This window comes from Vipera ursinii, assembly GCF_947247035.1.
Source record: "Vipera ursinii genome assembly, chromosome: W".
Classification (NCBI taxonomy): Eukaryota; Metazoa; Chordata; class Lepidosauria; order Squamata; family Viperidae; genus Vipera; species Vipera ursinii.
Window position 1 is genome coordinate 8,598,256 of NC_139522.1, and position 19,103 is coordinate 8,617,358.

General features: G+C 46.3%; 1 protein-coding gene across 1 annotated transcript in view; it reads right to left on the minus strand.

Moving 5' to 3' along the window:
* Positions 1 to 19,103, minus strand: part of LOC310648205 (la-related protein 4B-like) — a 138,677-nt gene that overhangs the window by 21,019 nt on the left and 98,555 nt on the right. Inside the window, 4 exon segments of the mRNA XM_083375955.1 lie at positions 8,002 to 8,253; positions 8,338 to 8,444; positions 9,042 to 9,251; positions 9,336 to 9,389. Of these exon segments, the coding sequence (XP_083232081.1) occupies positions 8,002 to 8,253; positions 8,338 to 8,444; positions 9,042 to 9,251; positions 9,336 to 9,389 (623 nt within the window).

Genomic DNA, 19,103 nt, shown 5'->3' on the forward strand with positions numbered 1-19,103 from the left:
ACGGCTCGCCTGATGTCCCCTCCTCGTCCTTGCAAGCCATTCCCTCTCTCCGGCAGCGGCAGCGGCGGCGGCAGCACGGCAGCAGCAGCGGCAGCAGCAGCATGGCAGCAGCAGCGGCAGTGGCAGCACGGCAGCGGCGGCGGCACCACGGCAGTGGCAGCACGGCGCCTGAGCGGCCGGTACCGGAGCCGCCGACGGCGCCCGCTGCCTTCCAGCTGGTGCCCGCGCCTGTGCAGGAGGACGGCGACAGCCGCATGGCGCCGGAGCAGCCGGCGCCTGAGCGGCCGGTGCCAGAGCCGCCGACTGTGCCCGCCACCTTCCAGCTGATGCCCGCGCCTGCGCGGGGGGACGGCAACAGCAGAACGGCTACACGGCGCTTGGGCGGCCGGCACCTGAGCGGCCAGCACCAAAGCCGCCGGCTGCGCCGGCTGCCAACCAGCTGATGCCTGCACCCCGGGACGATCATGGGGGGCCCCGGATGAACCAGGCCGACGCAGGCAGCAGCCGGCCGGTTGGTGGCCATGCCTGCGCTGCCCTTTCGTCGGCTGGACCTTTGGGCGAGTCAGTGAGGGGCGTACTGTGGTGAACGGTGGTGGGTGGCGGGTTCCGGGAGGAACACGGGTGGGGTTGCATAGGGATGAGGCTTACCTTGTCGGTGAGGAGCGTGAAGGGAGGCCAGCGCACAGAGTTGTGGGTGGGGTCTTTATGGGATAGCGGGCGGATGCCGGCTTGTGCCGGTGGGGTGGGGTTGAGGCGTGGCCTGGTGATAAAAAGAGTGTTGGAGCAGGATGCTGCCAACGCTGACTTTATTGCGGTTTTTTGTGTGTGGGGAGAATAAACCTGGTCACTCGTTCCTTAGTCGTGTTGGTGTTCCATCATTGAGGACGTCTGTGACAGTAAGTCAGCATTGCCCTGGTTTCTCTTTTGCCGTTACCTTCGCTTTGAGGCATGGCAGAGGAACCGCAGGGGCTTGCTTCGGCGGCTGACGGGGAGGGGCCCGCAGGGGCTGCTGCTGCAGCACCACCTGACCCAGTTGCAGTGGAAGGGCCTCAGCCGGTGGTGTGGCCCAAGGCCAGGAACATTGCACCCACGGCTGGCAGCAGTGGAGGGCGGGAGGAGGGGCCCCGGACTCGGGGCGGGGAGTGGTGGTACAGTCCTGCGCTGGAGCACTTGGACTTGGCCCATGGAAAGTCCCACTCAGGGGTCTCGGCGTCAACCTGGAGGGAGCGGCGGCTGACAGAAGAGGAAGGCGAGGAGTGGAGTTACTCCACGGCTCCAGGGGCCTACACGCTGGACGTTCTGAGGGACCGTTTCGAGAAGTTTGGATGCCAGGAACCCACACCCTGGTCACCCGTCGCCCCGGGCCATGAAACGCGACAGTGGTCGCAGAGGGGGACGCCGCCCGGTCAGGCGGGCCAGTCCGACTTTTGTTTGGCAAGCCCGACGTTCCGTGGGCCACCATCACAGCTGACGGTTCCGGGGTTTGCCCGGTCCGAACAGCCTCCCCCGAGAGCATTGGGTCAGACAGAGCCCACTGTGTGGACAATGACGGCCGGGGCTCCCACTGGGCCGCCGAGTGGGCAACACTAGGCACCAGGTATGAGGGGCCCCAGGTCCCAGGGAGGGCCCTGGGGGCTAGGGGCTTATTGGGGGCCTCCGCCCTTGCCGGTGATGTACGATGGACACCCTGACCGGCTCGCCATGTTCCTGAGCCACACCATCCATCATTTGGATCAGTACAGTACGGCCTACGCCTCCCAGTGGGCCATGGTGGTGGCCATCACTGCGAGCCTGCAGGGAGAGGCCGCGGCATGGGCGGCCGACCTGTACAGCGAGCACGCCAGGGAGCTGGCTGACGGACTGTTCTTGGAAGCGCTGCGTACACAGTTTGAGGACGTGGCCTGTACCCACAGGGCTGAGGCGGAGGTGGTAGGGCTGCGACAACAAGGCAGGCCCGCGGCGGAATACGTCGGTGAGTTCCGTCAAGTGGCTCGCAAGCTACGCTCCTGGCCGGAACGCCTTCTGGTACACCACTTTCAGGCGGGGCTGGATGGGGCTCTGCACAGGGCGTGCGTGGTGCAGGGCGTTCCTGTGAGGCTGTTGGAGTGGTACCGTGTTGCTGTCAAACTCGACGTTGGGCTACGGGAGTGCAGGGGGAGGCCGGAGGGGGCGTTTGGGCCCCACAGGGTCCCCAAAAAACCGAAAGAGGAGGACCGGAAGACCGTGGCATCAACAGTAAAGCCACCCGCGCCACCATCAAGGCCAACTATTAGATGCTTCCGGTGTTACCAGCCAGGGCACCGGGCTGTCGAATGCCCACTTCCAGGGCCCTGTGCGGCCACTGCCACCCCTTCCGGCAAGGGAGCCACAGCAAGGAAGTCGGTGGAGCGATCGAGAGCAGCCCACCAGATAGCAGCCATCATGCCCAAGGCGACACTGCCAACGGGGACGGAGGAGCCGGTTGCCAACGACCCAGAGCCCTATGAGAGCCAGGAGGAGCAAGAGGAGGACCCCATGGTGAGTGACCTGGTGGTGCCCTTCAAGATCCCGATAGTGCTCGTTAGCCCACAGACGGGACGGAGGGAGGCCTACCCAGCGCTGATTGACTCGGGCAGTACCCGGTGCTTGCTCAGTCAGGCGGTTGCTACCCAGTTGGGCCTTGAGCTGCGGCGGTTGCCAACTCCTCTCTGTTTTCAGCAGGTGGATGGGTCTCTCCTTGGGGGGGCACCAGTGGCCCATATGACAAAGCCCATCCTCCTGGAAATGGGGACTCATTGGGAGACGTTGCGATTTATCGTCGTTCCGTCAATGACGGAGGCGGTAATCCTGGGGCTTACATGGTTAGATAAGTGGGGGCCCACGATATGGTGGGAAGGAGGGTGTCAACACCTACGGTTGGGGACAGGGCCACAACCACCACAACATGCTTATGTGGGCCCCGCTGGCCAGTCAAGTGGCGAGAGTGTCCAAGGGGTTGATGGGGTGGCGGATGCCCACATACCACAGGCATATGCCGACCTGGCTGAGGTGTTCAATGAGAAGGAGTGCGATGTCCTGCCTCCACACCGAGCAACGGACTGCGCCATTGAGCTTGAGCCGGGTGTCAAGCTGCCAAAACCGCGCATGTATGCCCTTACACCCCGCGAGATGCAGGAGTTGCGACACTACATCGACAAAAATCTCGCAAGGGGATTCATTCAGCCTGCCCGGTCCAAGATAGCGGCACCGATACTGTTCCGGGAAAAGAAGGATGACACGCTCCGCATGTGCGTCGACTTCCGTGGTGTCAATGCGGTCTGCGTTGAACACCTGTACCCACTGCCCCTCATGAAGGACCTTTTAGCACACCTGTCAACGGGACGCATTTTCACGAGGTTGGACCTGCGGAAGGCATAGTACCGGGTGAGGATCAAGGCTGGGGATGAATGGAAGACGGCATTCAATTGCCCGCTGGGCAGTTTCCAGTTCTGGGTCATGCCATTCGGACTTCAGGGAGCCCCAGCAGTCTTTATGCAGCTGATAAACCAGGTGCTACACAAACACTTGTACTGTGGGGTGCTCGTTTATTTGGACGACATCCTGATATACTGCAACACCATGGAGGAGCATATTGCCCTTGTGCGCCAGGTGCTACGGAAACTGTTGGCCGCCCGTCTCTATGTGAAACTCACGAAGTGTGAGTTTCATAAGATGAGGTTAGACTACTTGGGGTATCGGGTTTCGGCGAACAGAATTGAAATGGACCCCTGTAAGGTAGAGGCCGTGCAGCAGTGGCAAGCGCCACGGACACGAAGACAGCTGCAAAGCTTCCTAGGTTTCGCCAACTTTTACCGGCAATTTATCCCAGGCTTTGCTGCCATAGCCCTGCCGTTGACAGACTTCTTGCGTACACGGCAGACCGGGGAGAAACCACGTCCTGGGACAAAGTTGGCATGGACCACCACGTGCCAACAGGCGTTCGAGACCTTGAAGGCCCTGTTCACCAGGGAACCAGTGTTGGCGCATCCCAACCCAGACATACCGTACATGGTCCAAGTAGACGCCAGTGACGTTGCGGTGGGAGCAGTGTTGCTGCAGCGAAACGCCGGAGGCGCACTCCAACCATGTGCCTATGCATCCAAGAAGCTGTCATCCTCAGAGCGTGCATGGGCGATTTGGGAGAAAGAAGCATTCGCCGTGCGCACGGCCCTGGAGACATGGCGTCATTTACTGGAGCAGGCCGTCCACCCCTTCGAAGTATGGACGGACCACAAGAACCTGGAGGTCCTGCAGTCACCAAGAAAATTGGCACCTAAACACCTTAGGTGGGCTATCTACTTCCAGCGTTTCAGGTTCGTGCTGAAATACATGCCGGGGGGACGGAATTTCCTCGCAGACACGTTGTCATGACTCCCACAATACGACACCAGACGGGAAGCAGTAGTCCAAGAACTCATCCCTCCAGACAGCCCAACGGCTGTTGACCAGGTAGCGTGCAAGGCGGGGGATGATTTGTCCCGTGCTATGTGTAACGCGTTGGCTGCAGATGCCTGGCTGAAGGAGCATCCCAGCCTCCTCACCATGCGTGACGGCTTGGCCTGGCATGGGAACAGGTTGTACGCATGTGGGTGGCTCCTTGCAGTTTCCCTGACTCCTGCTGATGAACAGCTCTTCTTCACATCCGCCACCATTCTCTATCCCAGCAAACAGAGGGGTTCCACTTTTTCCACCACGCTAGTCCTAGGACCATGGGCTCAGTCGTCCTGGGAACTACAATAAACTTAACAGTCTCTATTTGAGTCCCCACTATGAGCCAAACCGGCTCGGTTAGGCAGGTGGCTGGCTAACCTCCCGTTATTGACCCGTCTAGTTGGGAAAATGCCATGGGGTCATCTCAGTTTCTTTAGCCTCAGTCCCAGCCTTTCCACTACCTGGGTGCTGACCACACACCGGGTGCAACCCAAGTCCAGCAACGCCGTGATGGCTCCCCTTGCCCCTGAGGGCACCACAATCTCCACCCAGGCTGACATGGGTATGATGGTGCCACTTACCATTGGGGCGTCTTCCCCCTCACTGTTGCTCTCATAGAAGACCAGACACTTTTTGGGGCTGGTTGGAGTTCCCTCTTCCTTGGTGGGCTGAGGAGAGAACTCAACGGCTTGCTGCCCTACATGTGTCTTCTCCTTTGGCTTCATCGAGGATCTCTTTTTCTTGGGTTGCCGAGTGGGTGGAGGGGCGGTTGCTTGTCGTGGTGCGAGGCACTTGGCTGCTTGATGGCCTTCCTTTCTGCAGCAGAAGCAGGGCTCCCAGGGCTTGGTGAGGCTTGCCTCCTGCAGCCGAGGGCATGCCCCCCTTTTCCCCCTGGAGCCTGGGCGTCTCTCAGGCACTCTGCAAGGCTGGCTTTCCTGTGTGGTGTGCTCTCAGAACTCCATCAGGTCAATCTCAACCTCACCAGCCACTCAGAACCACACTTGCAAGTTTTGCGGCACCCCTCAGGGTATGCAGTTCTGGTATAGCTCTAGATCTAGGCCCCCTTGGAAGTAGACCAGCATGCACTCGGGCCAGTCAGGAAGGTGGCTGGCTAGGCTGTAGAAGTCCTGGATGTACTCTGCCACCGGCCCCTTTCCCTGTTTAAGGGTGAGAATGTGGTATTCAGCATGCCAGGCTGCCATGGAATCCTCAAACCACCCCTACAGGATCTGCATGAATGCATCTAGGTCGCCCAGCTCCTGTGCCCCAGCATTGTGCAGGGACACCAGCCATCTGGATGTGCCGCCCTCCAGGTTGGACACCACTGCGTGAACCCAGGCTTCATCATCTGGGTACATTCCCCCATAGCGCTCCATGTGGTGCCACATCTGGGCTAAGAAGTGAGCCAGCTTGCCTGAGTCTCCATCGAACTGAACTGTAAGGGGGGGGTGTCACTCGTCTCTCACCATGATGTACCCAGGGTGTAGGACCGCTGCTGCTGCTGGGAGGGAAGGCTTGCTATCATGCTGGGGGAGAGGTGGCGAAATCCGCTGCTGCTGTTGGCTGCAGGGGGGAACCCAATTGTCCCGGCAGGTACTGGCACCACTGGCTGCAGGAGGGAAGGAGACGGGGTGGTTAGTGACTTCACTCCCCACATCCCGGCCACTGGAGCCTTGGCTTCCGGTGACGCTGTTCCCTTGATTGCCAGGCCTCCCAACTTCTCTTCTGGTTGTTCCACTGATGAACTATGGGTGGCGGCAGGGAGCTTCCACTTGACTGGTCACCTCGCCTTCCATCTGCTCCTTCGGGTCACATTGACTCCTGCAGGAATTAGGGGGTCCTCGGCCTCTGCCGCCTTCCCCACGTTTGCCGTCCAGCAAATCTTCGGTCTCTGGTACAGAGCATCCTGCAGCCACTCCCTTAGGCTTGCCACTTGGGGCTCTCAGCCCTCAGTTTTGGACGCCTGGCCACCGGATGCGCCCCTGCCATAGTCTACAGCGCTTCTGGAGCTTTTTGCACCAGGGGCTCCTCCAGCTTCTTCTCCTCCTCCTATTCTTTGCCTGTTGCCAACATCTCGGGTCTTTGGCCTACCAGTGGGATCCAGGTAGACAGTACTGGAAGAACTGACTTAATGTTAACCGTCCCATTTGGCACCTTCAACAAAAGAAACCCCTGGCTCTTTAGATTGACCAAGAGTGTAGCTTTATTGAAAAATCCATCTAGGCATGGCAGAAACAAAGACAGTTTGGGGATTTCCCCACGAAAACTCACATAGGTAATTCCCCTCTTCCTCTCTGGGCCACCCACAGTTCATAATTCACCAATTGAGTTCAGTTCTTTTGCTCCGGTCAAACATTCATGACTTGGCCTTGGTAGATAATGTTTCTCCGGCAACAGAAGGTTCACTTGCATTCCATAGCCTCCCCCTGCCCTTAGGAATTCACCACCCTCCTCCCCTCAGTTTGAAAAAACTGTGAGCAAAAGCAGGCAACTATGGAGTAGAATCAGGTTTGACAGCCAATTCACTGTGGGTCAACTACCCATAGGACAATTCAGTGCGGAATAACTCAATGCAGGATAATTCAACGTGAGTTTTCTGTTATCTACCACTGTTTCTTTGACATTATTTTAATTTTTGTCATTCACATTTCATTTGTCCCTCCTTTAGCATCCTTTCTTTAATGATTCTCTTCCACCATTTCTTCAATATTATTTCTTCAAGACAGCCACGGTGAGACAGCCATGGCGAGTTGTCCCATTCCGGTGCTTTATTGGGTTGAGTGGTCAGGCACTTTTTGATGAAGTTGCATGGATATCCATAGGGAGCAAACCCCACTCTCTACTAGCACTGATGTTACCTACTTTGCTAATGAAACATCTGCAAGAAAACAACCAAGCTCAGAGAGCACCAAGGACCCCACATTTAAAATTTATGCTTTCCATTTATTTATAGCACTCCAGCTATCATTCTGGAGTATCAGAAATATCCAACAACCTGAACCCAGATTTTATTTATTAAATTTATATACTGCCCCGCTCGCTGTTTGGTTTTATAACTTCCACTGAAGATTAGTTTAAGCAACATCTTTATAAGTCTACATCTACATTGTTTTATTTTAAATATTAAAAACTCCAAATTCTGATGCTCATTAAATAACTTGTTTTTCCATTTTCTAAAAAAACCTTTTTCTAAGTTTCTAGAAGTGATTCCATTGCCATTTATTTTCCAAGTTGTGTTAATTAGATCCACTTTGATAAATGTGGATAAATTTAGTGGCGATCAGCTTTTTTGGTAAGTAGTCGTAAGTTATACACTAAATATTATTGTGCATATTATCACATAAATGTGATATCTGCACCATTACTTTCCATGTTCTGTTATGTTTTGATTCTACTCAATCAGCTTACCTGAAATAAACACTTTAAAAAGGCCTGAAAGGATGCTGTAGCTGAGCACTGAAACTATCTTCTATAAACAATGACTGGCTCAGATACTGATACAACATACCCAGCCTCAGTGGCCAGTATTTAACCCTAAATTTCAATACCCACCTTCCTCTGCCTAAGCTGGGGGATGAATCTGAAGCTGTGGATTCTACTCGCCCGCTCCCTACTTCTCGTTTCGTGCAGCTTGTAGTACTTTGCATCCGTGTTCTGTTTTGTCCTGGTTGTCTGGTTTGTGGGTTCCTAACACTGTTGATTAATCGGTCAGCAGAAAGGTTGAATATTGTAGGACACTCTAGCAAACCAGTCCCTCTGTCTGCACTAGAAATTGTATGTTGTAGATGTGATTTGCTGGGATTTCTGGGACAGGGAAAAAAAAACCCTTTCAGAAAACCTTTCCAGGCATATTGTCCAGGTAGATAAAAATGTATTAATAGAACTTGCCTGTTTCTTGGAGAATACTGCCTGAGGGAAGTCAGTTGAGAAGCAGTTGGCTTGAAAGAAGGAGCTGTAAATCCATTGATAAATCCAGTATTTGGAAATGGTGTGACCTATGGAACAGATATACTTCAGATGTAGATTTGAAACTTTCAATATATCCGTAATGTTCTGAAAACAGCACAATGGTTTCATTGTTTCACTTTACTTTTTGTCATGTTTTTTGACAGGAGCATCATACTTTTGCTTATTAATATTCTCGTTACACATATTTGTATTTCTAACACTTTGGCTCTTCTGGACAAACATTTACATGATGAAAAGCACATGAGAGTGGGATATGACAAAACATCTCAGTATGCAATTTTACATCTGTTTGGTTTAGTACAGCTTAGTATAATGGATTTATAAAAATCAATATACATCAAGGACAAGACAACACTCAGTCAGATTTACACTGGAAGTGTTAAAAAATAAGGTCTTAATTGTATTTTTATTCAAGAATAGAAAGCAAGTTATATTACAACATGTCTGAAATTTAAATCTGTTTTATTTTGCATCCCAGATCCTACTTAAACAGAATGTTCTGAATTTGAATCGTAGCATTAGGTCTAGTAATATAGATTGCTCCTCTCCTCGGACAGTTCCTCCAAATCGTCTACAACAGCATAAACTTCAGACAAACAAACAAATGGTTCCCCAGTGCTTACCAGTGATGGATCAAGATAGCTGTGTGTTGTAGACCAAGTCTGTGGTGCAATGAAGCTATACAGTGGAAATTGCTGCTGGGGACTGTATACTGGAGGTAAGTACAATGATGTTGTATAATGCTGTTGTGTGTAGATATTCATATCCAGAGGTCTGTATCCATTCTTTGGCAAAAATGTATTTATAGCTATTGCTTTTGCTTTTATTCTTGCCTATAAATGATAGATTACATTCTTAGAAGATGATGTTCAGAATGATCATAACTATAATTTCAAATTCCAAAATAACACATTTACCTTAATTGGTTTTCCTTGGAAAAATTTCACTTCTTCTCTAAGATATCTGTAAGCCTTTAAGAGAAACATATATTTGTTTGAAACAGAGCAATCAAATTAGTGGGAACAAAAGCATTCATACATTTCTACTAAAGTAAAGAGAGTCACATGTAATTCAGGCTTACAAATAATATAGCTTCCATGTTTGGAAACGTATCAATTTTGGTATGTTTACTTTGATCTGGCAATAACTATATTGTGGAAAAGAATCAGCTACAGAAAGCATGGAAAATGTTTGCAGTTATGGGGCTGAAAGCTGTCTTGAGAGAAATCCAGGGAAACTTGAGAATCATAAAATAGGCCTTTTAGATTTACCAAAGTCAACAGGAACAAGTTATATAACTAATTTCAGTGGGATTTGAATCCAAGTAGTACCACTAAAATCTTATAGCAGATCAAGAACAGACAGCTTCTGGGTCCTTGTTAGGCATATGGTGAAAGCCTACATAGTTGGGTTGAAAATATATAAACTATGATGTTGTGTCTTTAAGATGTTAATTGGCTGATGGGTGTGTAAGTGTTCTCATGGCCATAAGAGGGAGCTAGGAACATAGCTTCTCTCTCTCTGCTCTTGCTGTTTTTCACTGTTAGTTACTCTGATACTGCTATTGTTGGTTTACTACTGTGTTAAACCTGAACAACTGTGTTTTTGACCTCTGGACCGGTAAGAAGACTTTGTATTTGGATTACTACTTGGACTGTTACTATTGTGTATGACCTGGACTATTTATTTTTGACTGTGCTTTGTTTTTCAACCACAAATTAAAATATTTTTCTGTTTATCACAACTCATTATCTCTTGTGGTTACTGTGTGACTATTACTGCTCTCAGTACCCTTCATTGTCTGTGCAACTTCTTGTAGTTCAAGGAGACCTCTGCACACTTACTGACAGTCCTTTTCATCAGGCTTCCAGAATCTACCAAGATCACACTAATAAACTAGGGAAAAAATAAACTATGTGCTATTCTTCCAAATACCTTCCAAACTGGAGCAATTCCAATTATACAGCAACACTGCTGATGGCTATTTTTTATTTAATAATTTGTTTATTTAATAATTTCTTCTGGCTACCTTTAATTATTTGCTGATTACTAAACTGTGGAAAATAATTAGCATTTAATTATGGAATCCTTATTTACATAACAAAGTCAGAGTTTTGTTCCAAATGTGGCAGAATGATGCCTTGTGGTCAATTAGTAGCTGTGGTGTTCTTTGACTGTATTCTCATCATAATGTTTCAGCCATGTGAAAGGAAAAATATATCGATAACTATTTAATGAGTGGTCTAATCAATTATAGTTTAGATTTGAACTTGCTAACAAGCACTTGGCTTTCGCTTGCTGTTGACCTTCAGTAGGAAATAGTGAGTTTGTGGTCGGCACAAATTTCTTCACAAAAACAAAACATAGGACAAGAATGTATGAGAAAAGAGGAACTGACCCTTGCTAACGGGTACAACTTCTGCAATGACACATATAGAAATGGTAGTGAGGAAAGTAGTGGATGGAACAGGGAAAGGGAGCTCGGTAGCCAGGGTAACAAAGCAAGAACAGGGAACTAACCCAGTGGTCAGTTCCGAGGAAAGGGAACTAGTGAAGGAACTGTTCCAGAAAGTCACATGTTGATGGTTTTACCAAGAAAAGGGAAATGGAATGGCTAATGGGTGGTTCCAGAACACCACAGGTGGGCATACTACTGAGGTATAAAGTGTGCCTCAAAAGATAAGTGTGTTGCCATTTGGCCACTAAGCCGTCACACTTAATGACTGCTTGTACATTTGGCCCTTATTGCAGTAAGCCGTTGAAATGTAAGTACTGAATCTGTGTGTTCAATTTAAATAAACCTCTGGATCCTGAAGTGAGACTTTTGTTGCGAGTTGTCTCTTGTTTCGTTTAAACAAGTTTTTCCCCTGACAGTTTTGGTCTCCAAAGCACCTGAAGGCAGGACAAGAAGCAATGGATGGAAACTAGTCAAGGAGAGAAGCAACCTAGAGCTAAGGAGAAACTTCCTGACAGTTAGAACAATTAACCAGTGGAACAACCTGCCTCTAGAAGTGGTGAATGCTCCAACACTGGAAGTTTTTAAGAAGAGACTGGACAGCTATTTGTCCAAAATGGTATAGGGTTTCCTGCCTGAGCAGGGGGTTGGACTAGATGACCTCCAAAGTCGTCTTCTTCTTCTTCTTCTTCTTCTTCTTCTTCTTCTTCTTCTTCTTCTTCTTCTTCTTCTTTTATTATTATTATTATTATTATTATTATTATTATTATTATTATTATTATTAGGATTTTAAACTTTAGAATTTGTCTTGTTGGGGCTAACTTAACTTAATTTAATTTATTTTTAACTTTGTATACCATGTTTTAACTGCCCTATACACCGCCCCGAGTCCTTTGGGAGAGGGGCGGTATATAAATCCAATAAAATAAATAAATAAATAAATAAATAAATAAATAAATAAATATTGCATATAACATCAACATATAACATATTTTTTAATCAGCTTATTCCCATTGTATTTATAAAAGTCTTCTTATTAAATCATTATATGTCCTGTTTTCAATATTTTTATTGAAGCTTAGTTTCCCCTCAGTATTCAGACCACTTTATCAGTCATAATTTTCTCAAAATTCATTACCTTTAAATATCTAAACTTTTCATTTAAACAGACCCTCTCAATGTTTTAACATTTCATATATTCTAAAAGTATTATGCTACTTATATATCTTATTCCTCTTACTATAGGGCCCCTTTACAAGCTTTATCTATTCTTTTGGCTATATTTAATCCTATAATACACCATCTAATAATCTAATAAACTCTCTCTCTCTATATATATATATCTATATCTATATATCTATATCTATATCTATATCTATATCTATATCTATATCTATATCTATCTATCTATCTATCTATCTATCTATCTATCTATCTATCTATCTATCTATCTATATGCATTTCTGACTCATTAGTCTTCATCAGTCAGTCATACCCTTCTGAGATTCGAACCTGGGCTGCTTGCACGTTAGGCAGTGTTTTTACTTCTTGAGCCACAGGTTCTCTCTTTCTTTGTTAGTTTTTGCAAGCTTTGGTAGCTTTTGTTAGCTTTTTGCCCCATGTTTGGGGCCTAGCAATGTAATCTAAGAGTTAACATATGACACATATTTCTCCCCTTGCAAAAAGCTAACAAAGCGAGAGAGAACCTGTGGCTCAGGAAGTAAAAACACTGCCTAACGTGCAAGCAGCCCAGGTTCGAATCTCAGAAGGGTATGACTGACTGATGAAGACTAATGAGTCAGAAATGCATATCAGCCTCCCTAAATTCTTTGTTAGTAATTTACACAAATATATGAACTGTCCGGTGTGACTACAGCCTGTTCGATGGCCTTTGAGATAAGGCTGAAAACAGGAAATAAAGATTTGCCCCATGTTTGGGGCCTAGCAAGGTAATCTAAGAGTTAACATATGACACATATTTCTCCCCTTGCAAAAAGCTAACAAAGCGAGACAGAACCTGTGGCTCAAGAAGTAAAAACACTGCCTAACGTGCAAGCAGCCCAGGTTTGAATCTCAGAAGGGTATGACTGACTGAAGACTAATGAGTCAGAAATGCATATCAGCCTCTCTAAATTCTTTGTTAGTAATTTACATATATATATATATATATATATATATATATATATATATATATATATATATATATATATATATATATACACATACATACATATACATACGCACATATATATATATATATATACATACACACATATACCGGTATATATATAAATACATGAAACAGGAAATAAGATTTGTCCCGTGTCTGGGACTAAGCAAGTGTATTCTGAATGCTTAACAAACATTTAACATATATATATATATATATATATATATATATATATATATATATATATATATGTGTGTGTGTGTGTGTGTGTGTGTGTGTGTGTGTGTGTGTGTGTGTGTGTGTGTGTTTTCTGAGGTTTTCGCGGGTGTTCGTATGTGGATCTTTGGTTATTCGGGTTTTTCCCCGCGTAGAACTAAAGGTGTAGGGGCGACGTTTCGACGGAATCCCATCCGTCATCATCAGGCTGGTGGCTTCTGCTTCCTTCTTCTGGGAGAAGCATGTGGCTGTTTGTTCCTCTTTTTTAAACTGCCAGAGGGGGTGTGTTCTGTGGGTGGAGGTGTGCTCTGATTGGGTGGGGGAGGTGTTCTGATTGGGTGGGAGTGTGTTTTGAATGGTGGGTGTGTTCTGATTGGGTGGGGGTGTGTTTTGAGTGGATGGGCTGGTCTCAGCTGCCAGCCTTAGACCTGAGCTGGTGAGTTGTGCTGCTTTTGTTCGGCTTCGTGTTTGTGGTGGTGCCATGTTTTTATAGTGGGTGTCAGTTTGCTTATTGTGTGGTTTGGAGGGGTTTAAAGTGGCTGATGTTGCAGCTGTAGTTAGGTTTCTGTTTTGTGGTTGTGCCTCGTTATCATTGTGGGTTCGGATTTGCTTTTTGAATGGTTGTGTGGTGGTGATGTCATGTGGTGTTATCATGACTTTGGGTCTATCATTCTTGGTGGTTGGGACTCGTCTGTCAATCAAGGCGGGTTTCCAAATGGTTGGTAGGTGAGAGGTATCATCTAGTTTGTTTATGCTGTGGGGGCGTTTTTCTATCTCAATGGCTTCTCTGATTATTCTGTTGTTAAAATGTTCAATTTTGGCGATAGTTTTGGTTTTTTTAAAATCAATTTCATGTCCCGTGGCTTCAAAGTGTTGGACCAGGGATGAAGTTTGTTCTCCTTTTCTGAGTGAGATTTTGTGCTCCTCAATGCGTGCACTTATTCTTCTGTTGGTCTGTCCGATGTATGTGGTGGGGCAGGTGGTGCATGGGATTTCGTATACTCCTTGGTTTTCTAAGCCAATTATGTCCTTGGGGTTTCTTAGGATGGTGGATATTTTTCTGTCTGTGTAGAATGCTGTTTTGATGTTGTGTTTTTGGAGGACCTTGCTGATTCTGTCTGTGGTCCCTTTTAAGTATGGGAGGAGGGCTTTGCCATTTTCTTGTTCTCTGTCTTGGGTTTTTGTGGGTGTCTCTCTTCGGATTAAGTTGGTAATCGTGTTTCTTTGGAATCCATTGGCTGTTAGTACATTAGTGAGAGTGTGTAGTTCGGTTTTTTGGTGTTGTTCGTCAGCTAGGCGTTTTGTTCTGGAGATGAGTGTCTTGGCTACGGAGTTGATCTGTGCTGGGTGGTGGTGTGAGAGTGCGTTGAGATAGCGGTTTGTGTGTGTTTTTTTATGGTAGATAGTGTGTCCTAGGGAGCCGTTGGATTTCTTGTAGACTAAGACATCAAGGAAGGGAAGTTGATTGTTAGCTTCTGTTTCCATGGTGAATTGTATTTTGGGGTGTAGGCTATTGAGGTGTGTGAGGAAGTCATCCAGTTTTTCTTTGCCGTGTGGCCAGATTACGAAGGTGTCATCCCATGCACCACCTGCCCCACCACATACATCGGACAGACCAACAGAAGAATAAGTGCACGCATTGAAGAGCACAAAATCTCACTCAGAAAAGGAGAACAAACTTCATCCCTGGTCCAACACTTTGAAGCCACGGGACATGAAATTGATTTTAAAAAAACCAAAACTATCGCCAAAATTGAACATTTTAACAACAGAATAATCAGAGAAGCCATTGAGATAGAAAAATGCCCCCACAGCATAAACAAACTAGATGATACCTCTCACCTACCAACCATTTGGAAACCCGCCTTGATTGACAGACGAGTCCCAACCACCAAGAATGATAGACCCAAAGTCATGATAACACCACATGACATCACCACCACACAACCATTCAAAAAGCAAATCCGAACCCACAATGATAACGAGGCACAACCACAAAACAGAAACCTAACTACAGCTGCAACATCAGCCACTTTAAACCCCTCCAAACCACACAATAAGCAAACTGACACCCACTATAAAAACATGGCACCACCACAAACACGAAGCCGAACAAAAGCAGCACAACTCACCAGCTCAGGTCTAAGGCTGGCAGCTGAGACCAGCCCATCGACTCAAAACACACCCCCACCCAATCAGAACACACCCACCATTCAAAACACACTCCCACCCAATCAGAACACACTTACTCCCCCACCCAATCAGAGCACACCTCCACCCACAGAACACACCCCCTCTGGCAGTTTAAAAAAGAGGAACAAACAGCCACATGCTTCTCCCAGAAGAAGGAAGCAGAAGCCACCAGCCTGATGATGACGGATGGGATTTCGTCAAAACGTCGCCCCTACACCTTTAGTTATGGTCTTGGCGTATTCAGGTCTTTTTCCATGTAGGACTGAGGGTGTCTTGGCAACGTGTCAACAAGGTCCCACTCGTCATCTTCAGGCTGGTGTCTTCGATTTCGTGCTTGTGCACACTGGACTTCAAGCATCTTGCAGTGTGTGCCTCTCCATTCTTCCTCCAGACTCTGGGTCCTTGGTTTCCAAATGAGATGCAAAAGTTGCTCTCATCAGAAAAGAGGACTTTGGACCACTGAGCAACAGACCAGGTCTATTTTTCTTTAGCCCAGGTAAGACACTTCTGACCTTGTTTGTTGTTCAGGAGCAGCTTGACAAGAGGAATACAACATTTGAAGCCCATGTCCAGGATCCGTCTGTGTGGTGGCTCTTGATGCACTGACTCCAGCCTCAGTCCACTCCTTGTGAAAGTCCCCAACACTTTTGAATGGCCTTTTCCTGACAATCCTCTCCAGGCCGCGGTCATCCCTGCTGCTTGTGCACCTTTTTCTTCCACACAACTTTCTATTAATGTGCTTTGATACAGCACTTTGGGAACATCCAACCTCTTTTGCAATTACCTTTTGAGGCTTTCCCTCCTTATGGAGGGTGTCAATGATGGTTTTCTGCACAACTGTCAGGTCAGCAGTCTTCCCTGTGATTGTGATTCCTACTGAAACAGACTGAGAGACCATTTAAAGGCTCAGGAACCCTTTGCAGGTGTTATGGCTTAATTAGCTGATTAGAGTGGGACACTTTGAGCCTAGAATATTGCACCTTTTCACAATATTCTAATTTTCTGAGATTGTGGATTTGGGGTTTTCATGAGCTGTACGCCATAATCATCACAATTATAACAAATCATGGCTTGAACTATCTTGCATTGCATGTAATGAATCTATCTCATATATTGGTTTCCCTTTTTAAGTTGCATTACTGAAATAAATGAACTTTTGCACGATATTCTAATTTTTTGAGTTTCAGCTGTATATGTGTATATATAATATTCAAACAAATGTTTAGTCATATAATGTTAGGACTATGTCTATTGCCTAACTGGTTGGGTTGGCAATATATAAACCAAGACTCTATGGTTGCAGTTAAAGCTGTAATGTATACCTTTAATAGTGAATGCACTGCACTATACTTTCTGCTGATTGGTCAGCAATGTCCCTAATGGCCATAAGAGGGAGCTAGAGACATGGCTGAACAGAACAGAACTGTGATTAATGTGTTTTGACTTACTGCCTGGTAAGACGACTCTGTAGTGGATAATCCTTGGACTGTTGCTATCGGCTATACTTCAAGTATCTGTGTATGACCTGGACTGTTTCTTGGACTGTGCTATTACTTTATCCTACAAGTAAACTCTTTACACAACTCAGTGTATCTGTGTGGTTGCTGTACACAATTCATTACTCTCACAATCCTGTTTTTCCGTGCAAACTCTTGTGTTTTTTTAAGAGTAGCTCTGCACATCCTTTTCATTGGTTATGGGCCCAGGACATACTGAGTTAGTGTACACAGTACCATATTCAGATAGCTGGGTTTGTGTTATCTGTTCAACTGAAAATGGCACAAGAACAGTCAACCAGTATCTCCATGATTACCCGGTTAGATGGAACAAACTATGTTTCCTGGTCTATGAAATGTTGCTTACTTCTGCGAAAGGAAGGGCTATGGGCTGTAGTTCATGATCCGCCGGATGTGACTGCTTGGAATCCAGCAGATGATGAAGACGCAAAGGAGATAGCAAAATTTACCCCGGATAACAAAAGAGCTCTTTGCATAATTGGACTAACTCTGAATGACCAGCAGCTTGTCCATATTCATGGTGAGGAGTCTGCTGCTAGGTGTTGGGACACTTTAAGACGTATGTTCATGATAGTGTGAGTGCACATATACACCTTACACGTAGATTGTTTAGAGCTCGTCTTCTGAAGGGTGGAGATATGTTAGCTCATTTAACATTAATGAAGAAAACTGTGCAAGAGCTACATGAAAAGGAGTTGATTTTTTCGGAATTGCATCAGGTCTACATTATTCTTTCCGCTCTGGATGAAAGCTATGATGTTTTTGTTACTTCACTGGAAGTCCTGACCAGAGATGACCTGACACTGACCGGCATAACTGGAAGACTACTGGAAGAGTCCAGAAGAAGGCAAGACAGAGACCAGCTGGGAGAGACACAACCACAAGAAGAAAAACTGTCTACAACTGCCTATACTGTTAGGAAATGTTATTCTTGTGGGGCTATAGGGCATATTGCTAAATTCTTTAAAAAGGGTAAGAAACAGAATACTGCCAGCAATAGGAGAGGAGGAAAAGATGTTAGTTTAGCCATATCTAGGTCACCAACAACTGTAAACTATGATTTGTGGGTGGTTGATAGTGGGGTCTCTCATTGTATAACCAGGACCAAGGAACGGTTTGTCAATATGACTAATAGCAAACAGTATGTGTCATTGGCCAACGGATGGAAAATGAAAGCATCTGGAGAATGTACTGCATACTGTTCATGTATCAATGAGCATGTACCGATGTTATATGTGCCTAAACTAAGGTTTAACTTGCTATCTGTTCAAGTATTGTTAAAGGCTGGGTTCGTAGTAACAGTCAGGGGAGAAACATGTCGTATAGAAAAAGACGGTACTAGTGTTACCGCTAGATTGGAGAACAATTTATTTGTTCTTACTGACAAGCCAGTAATTATGGCTAATACAAGTTCTGTCTATGATAACAAAAAGCCACATGATGAATGTATTCATCTGCTTCATAGGCGTTTAGGACATGTAAATTTCAAGATGTTAAGGAAAACAGTTGAATTGTCTGAAGGGATAAAATTGAAACCTTGTTCAAAATATCTGAATTGTAATGCGTGTAGCCAAGAGAAAAGCAAGGTAACCCCTGCAAACAGAACCAATGGTTTCAAAACCACTGAGCCTTTAGAGGTAGTGTTTGCGGACACAATTGGCCCTATGAAACCAAGTTTTGGTGGAGCCTGCTATATATTAAGTAATTAATTCAATTGAAATACTGTGCAACTGATGATAATATTGCAGATCATTTTACTAAAGCTCAGGGTGCGGTTAAGCACAAAGCTTGTTGTGAGTGCTATGGATTAAGAATGTAAAGGCTCAATATATTGTCCTACCCAAAGGGGAGAATGTTAGGACTATGTCTATTGCCTAACTGGTTGGGTTGGCAATATATAAACCAAGACTGTATGGTTGCAGTTAAAGCTGTAATGTATACCTTTAATAGTGAATGCACTGCACTATACTTTCTGCTGATTGGTCAGCAATGTCCCTAATGGCCATAAGAGGGAGCTAGAGACATGGCTGAACAGAACAGAACTGTGATTAATGTGTTTTGACTTACTGCCTGGTAAGACGACTCTGTAGTGGATAATCCTTGGATTGTTGCTATCGGCTATACTTTAAGTATC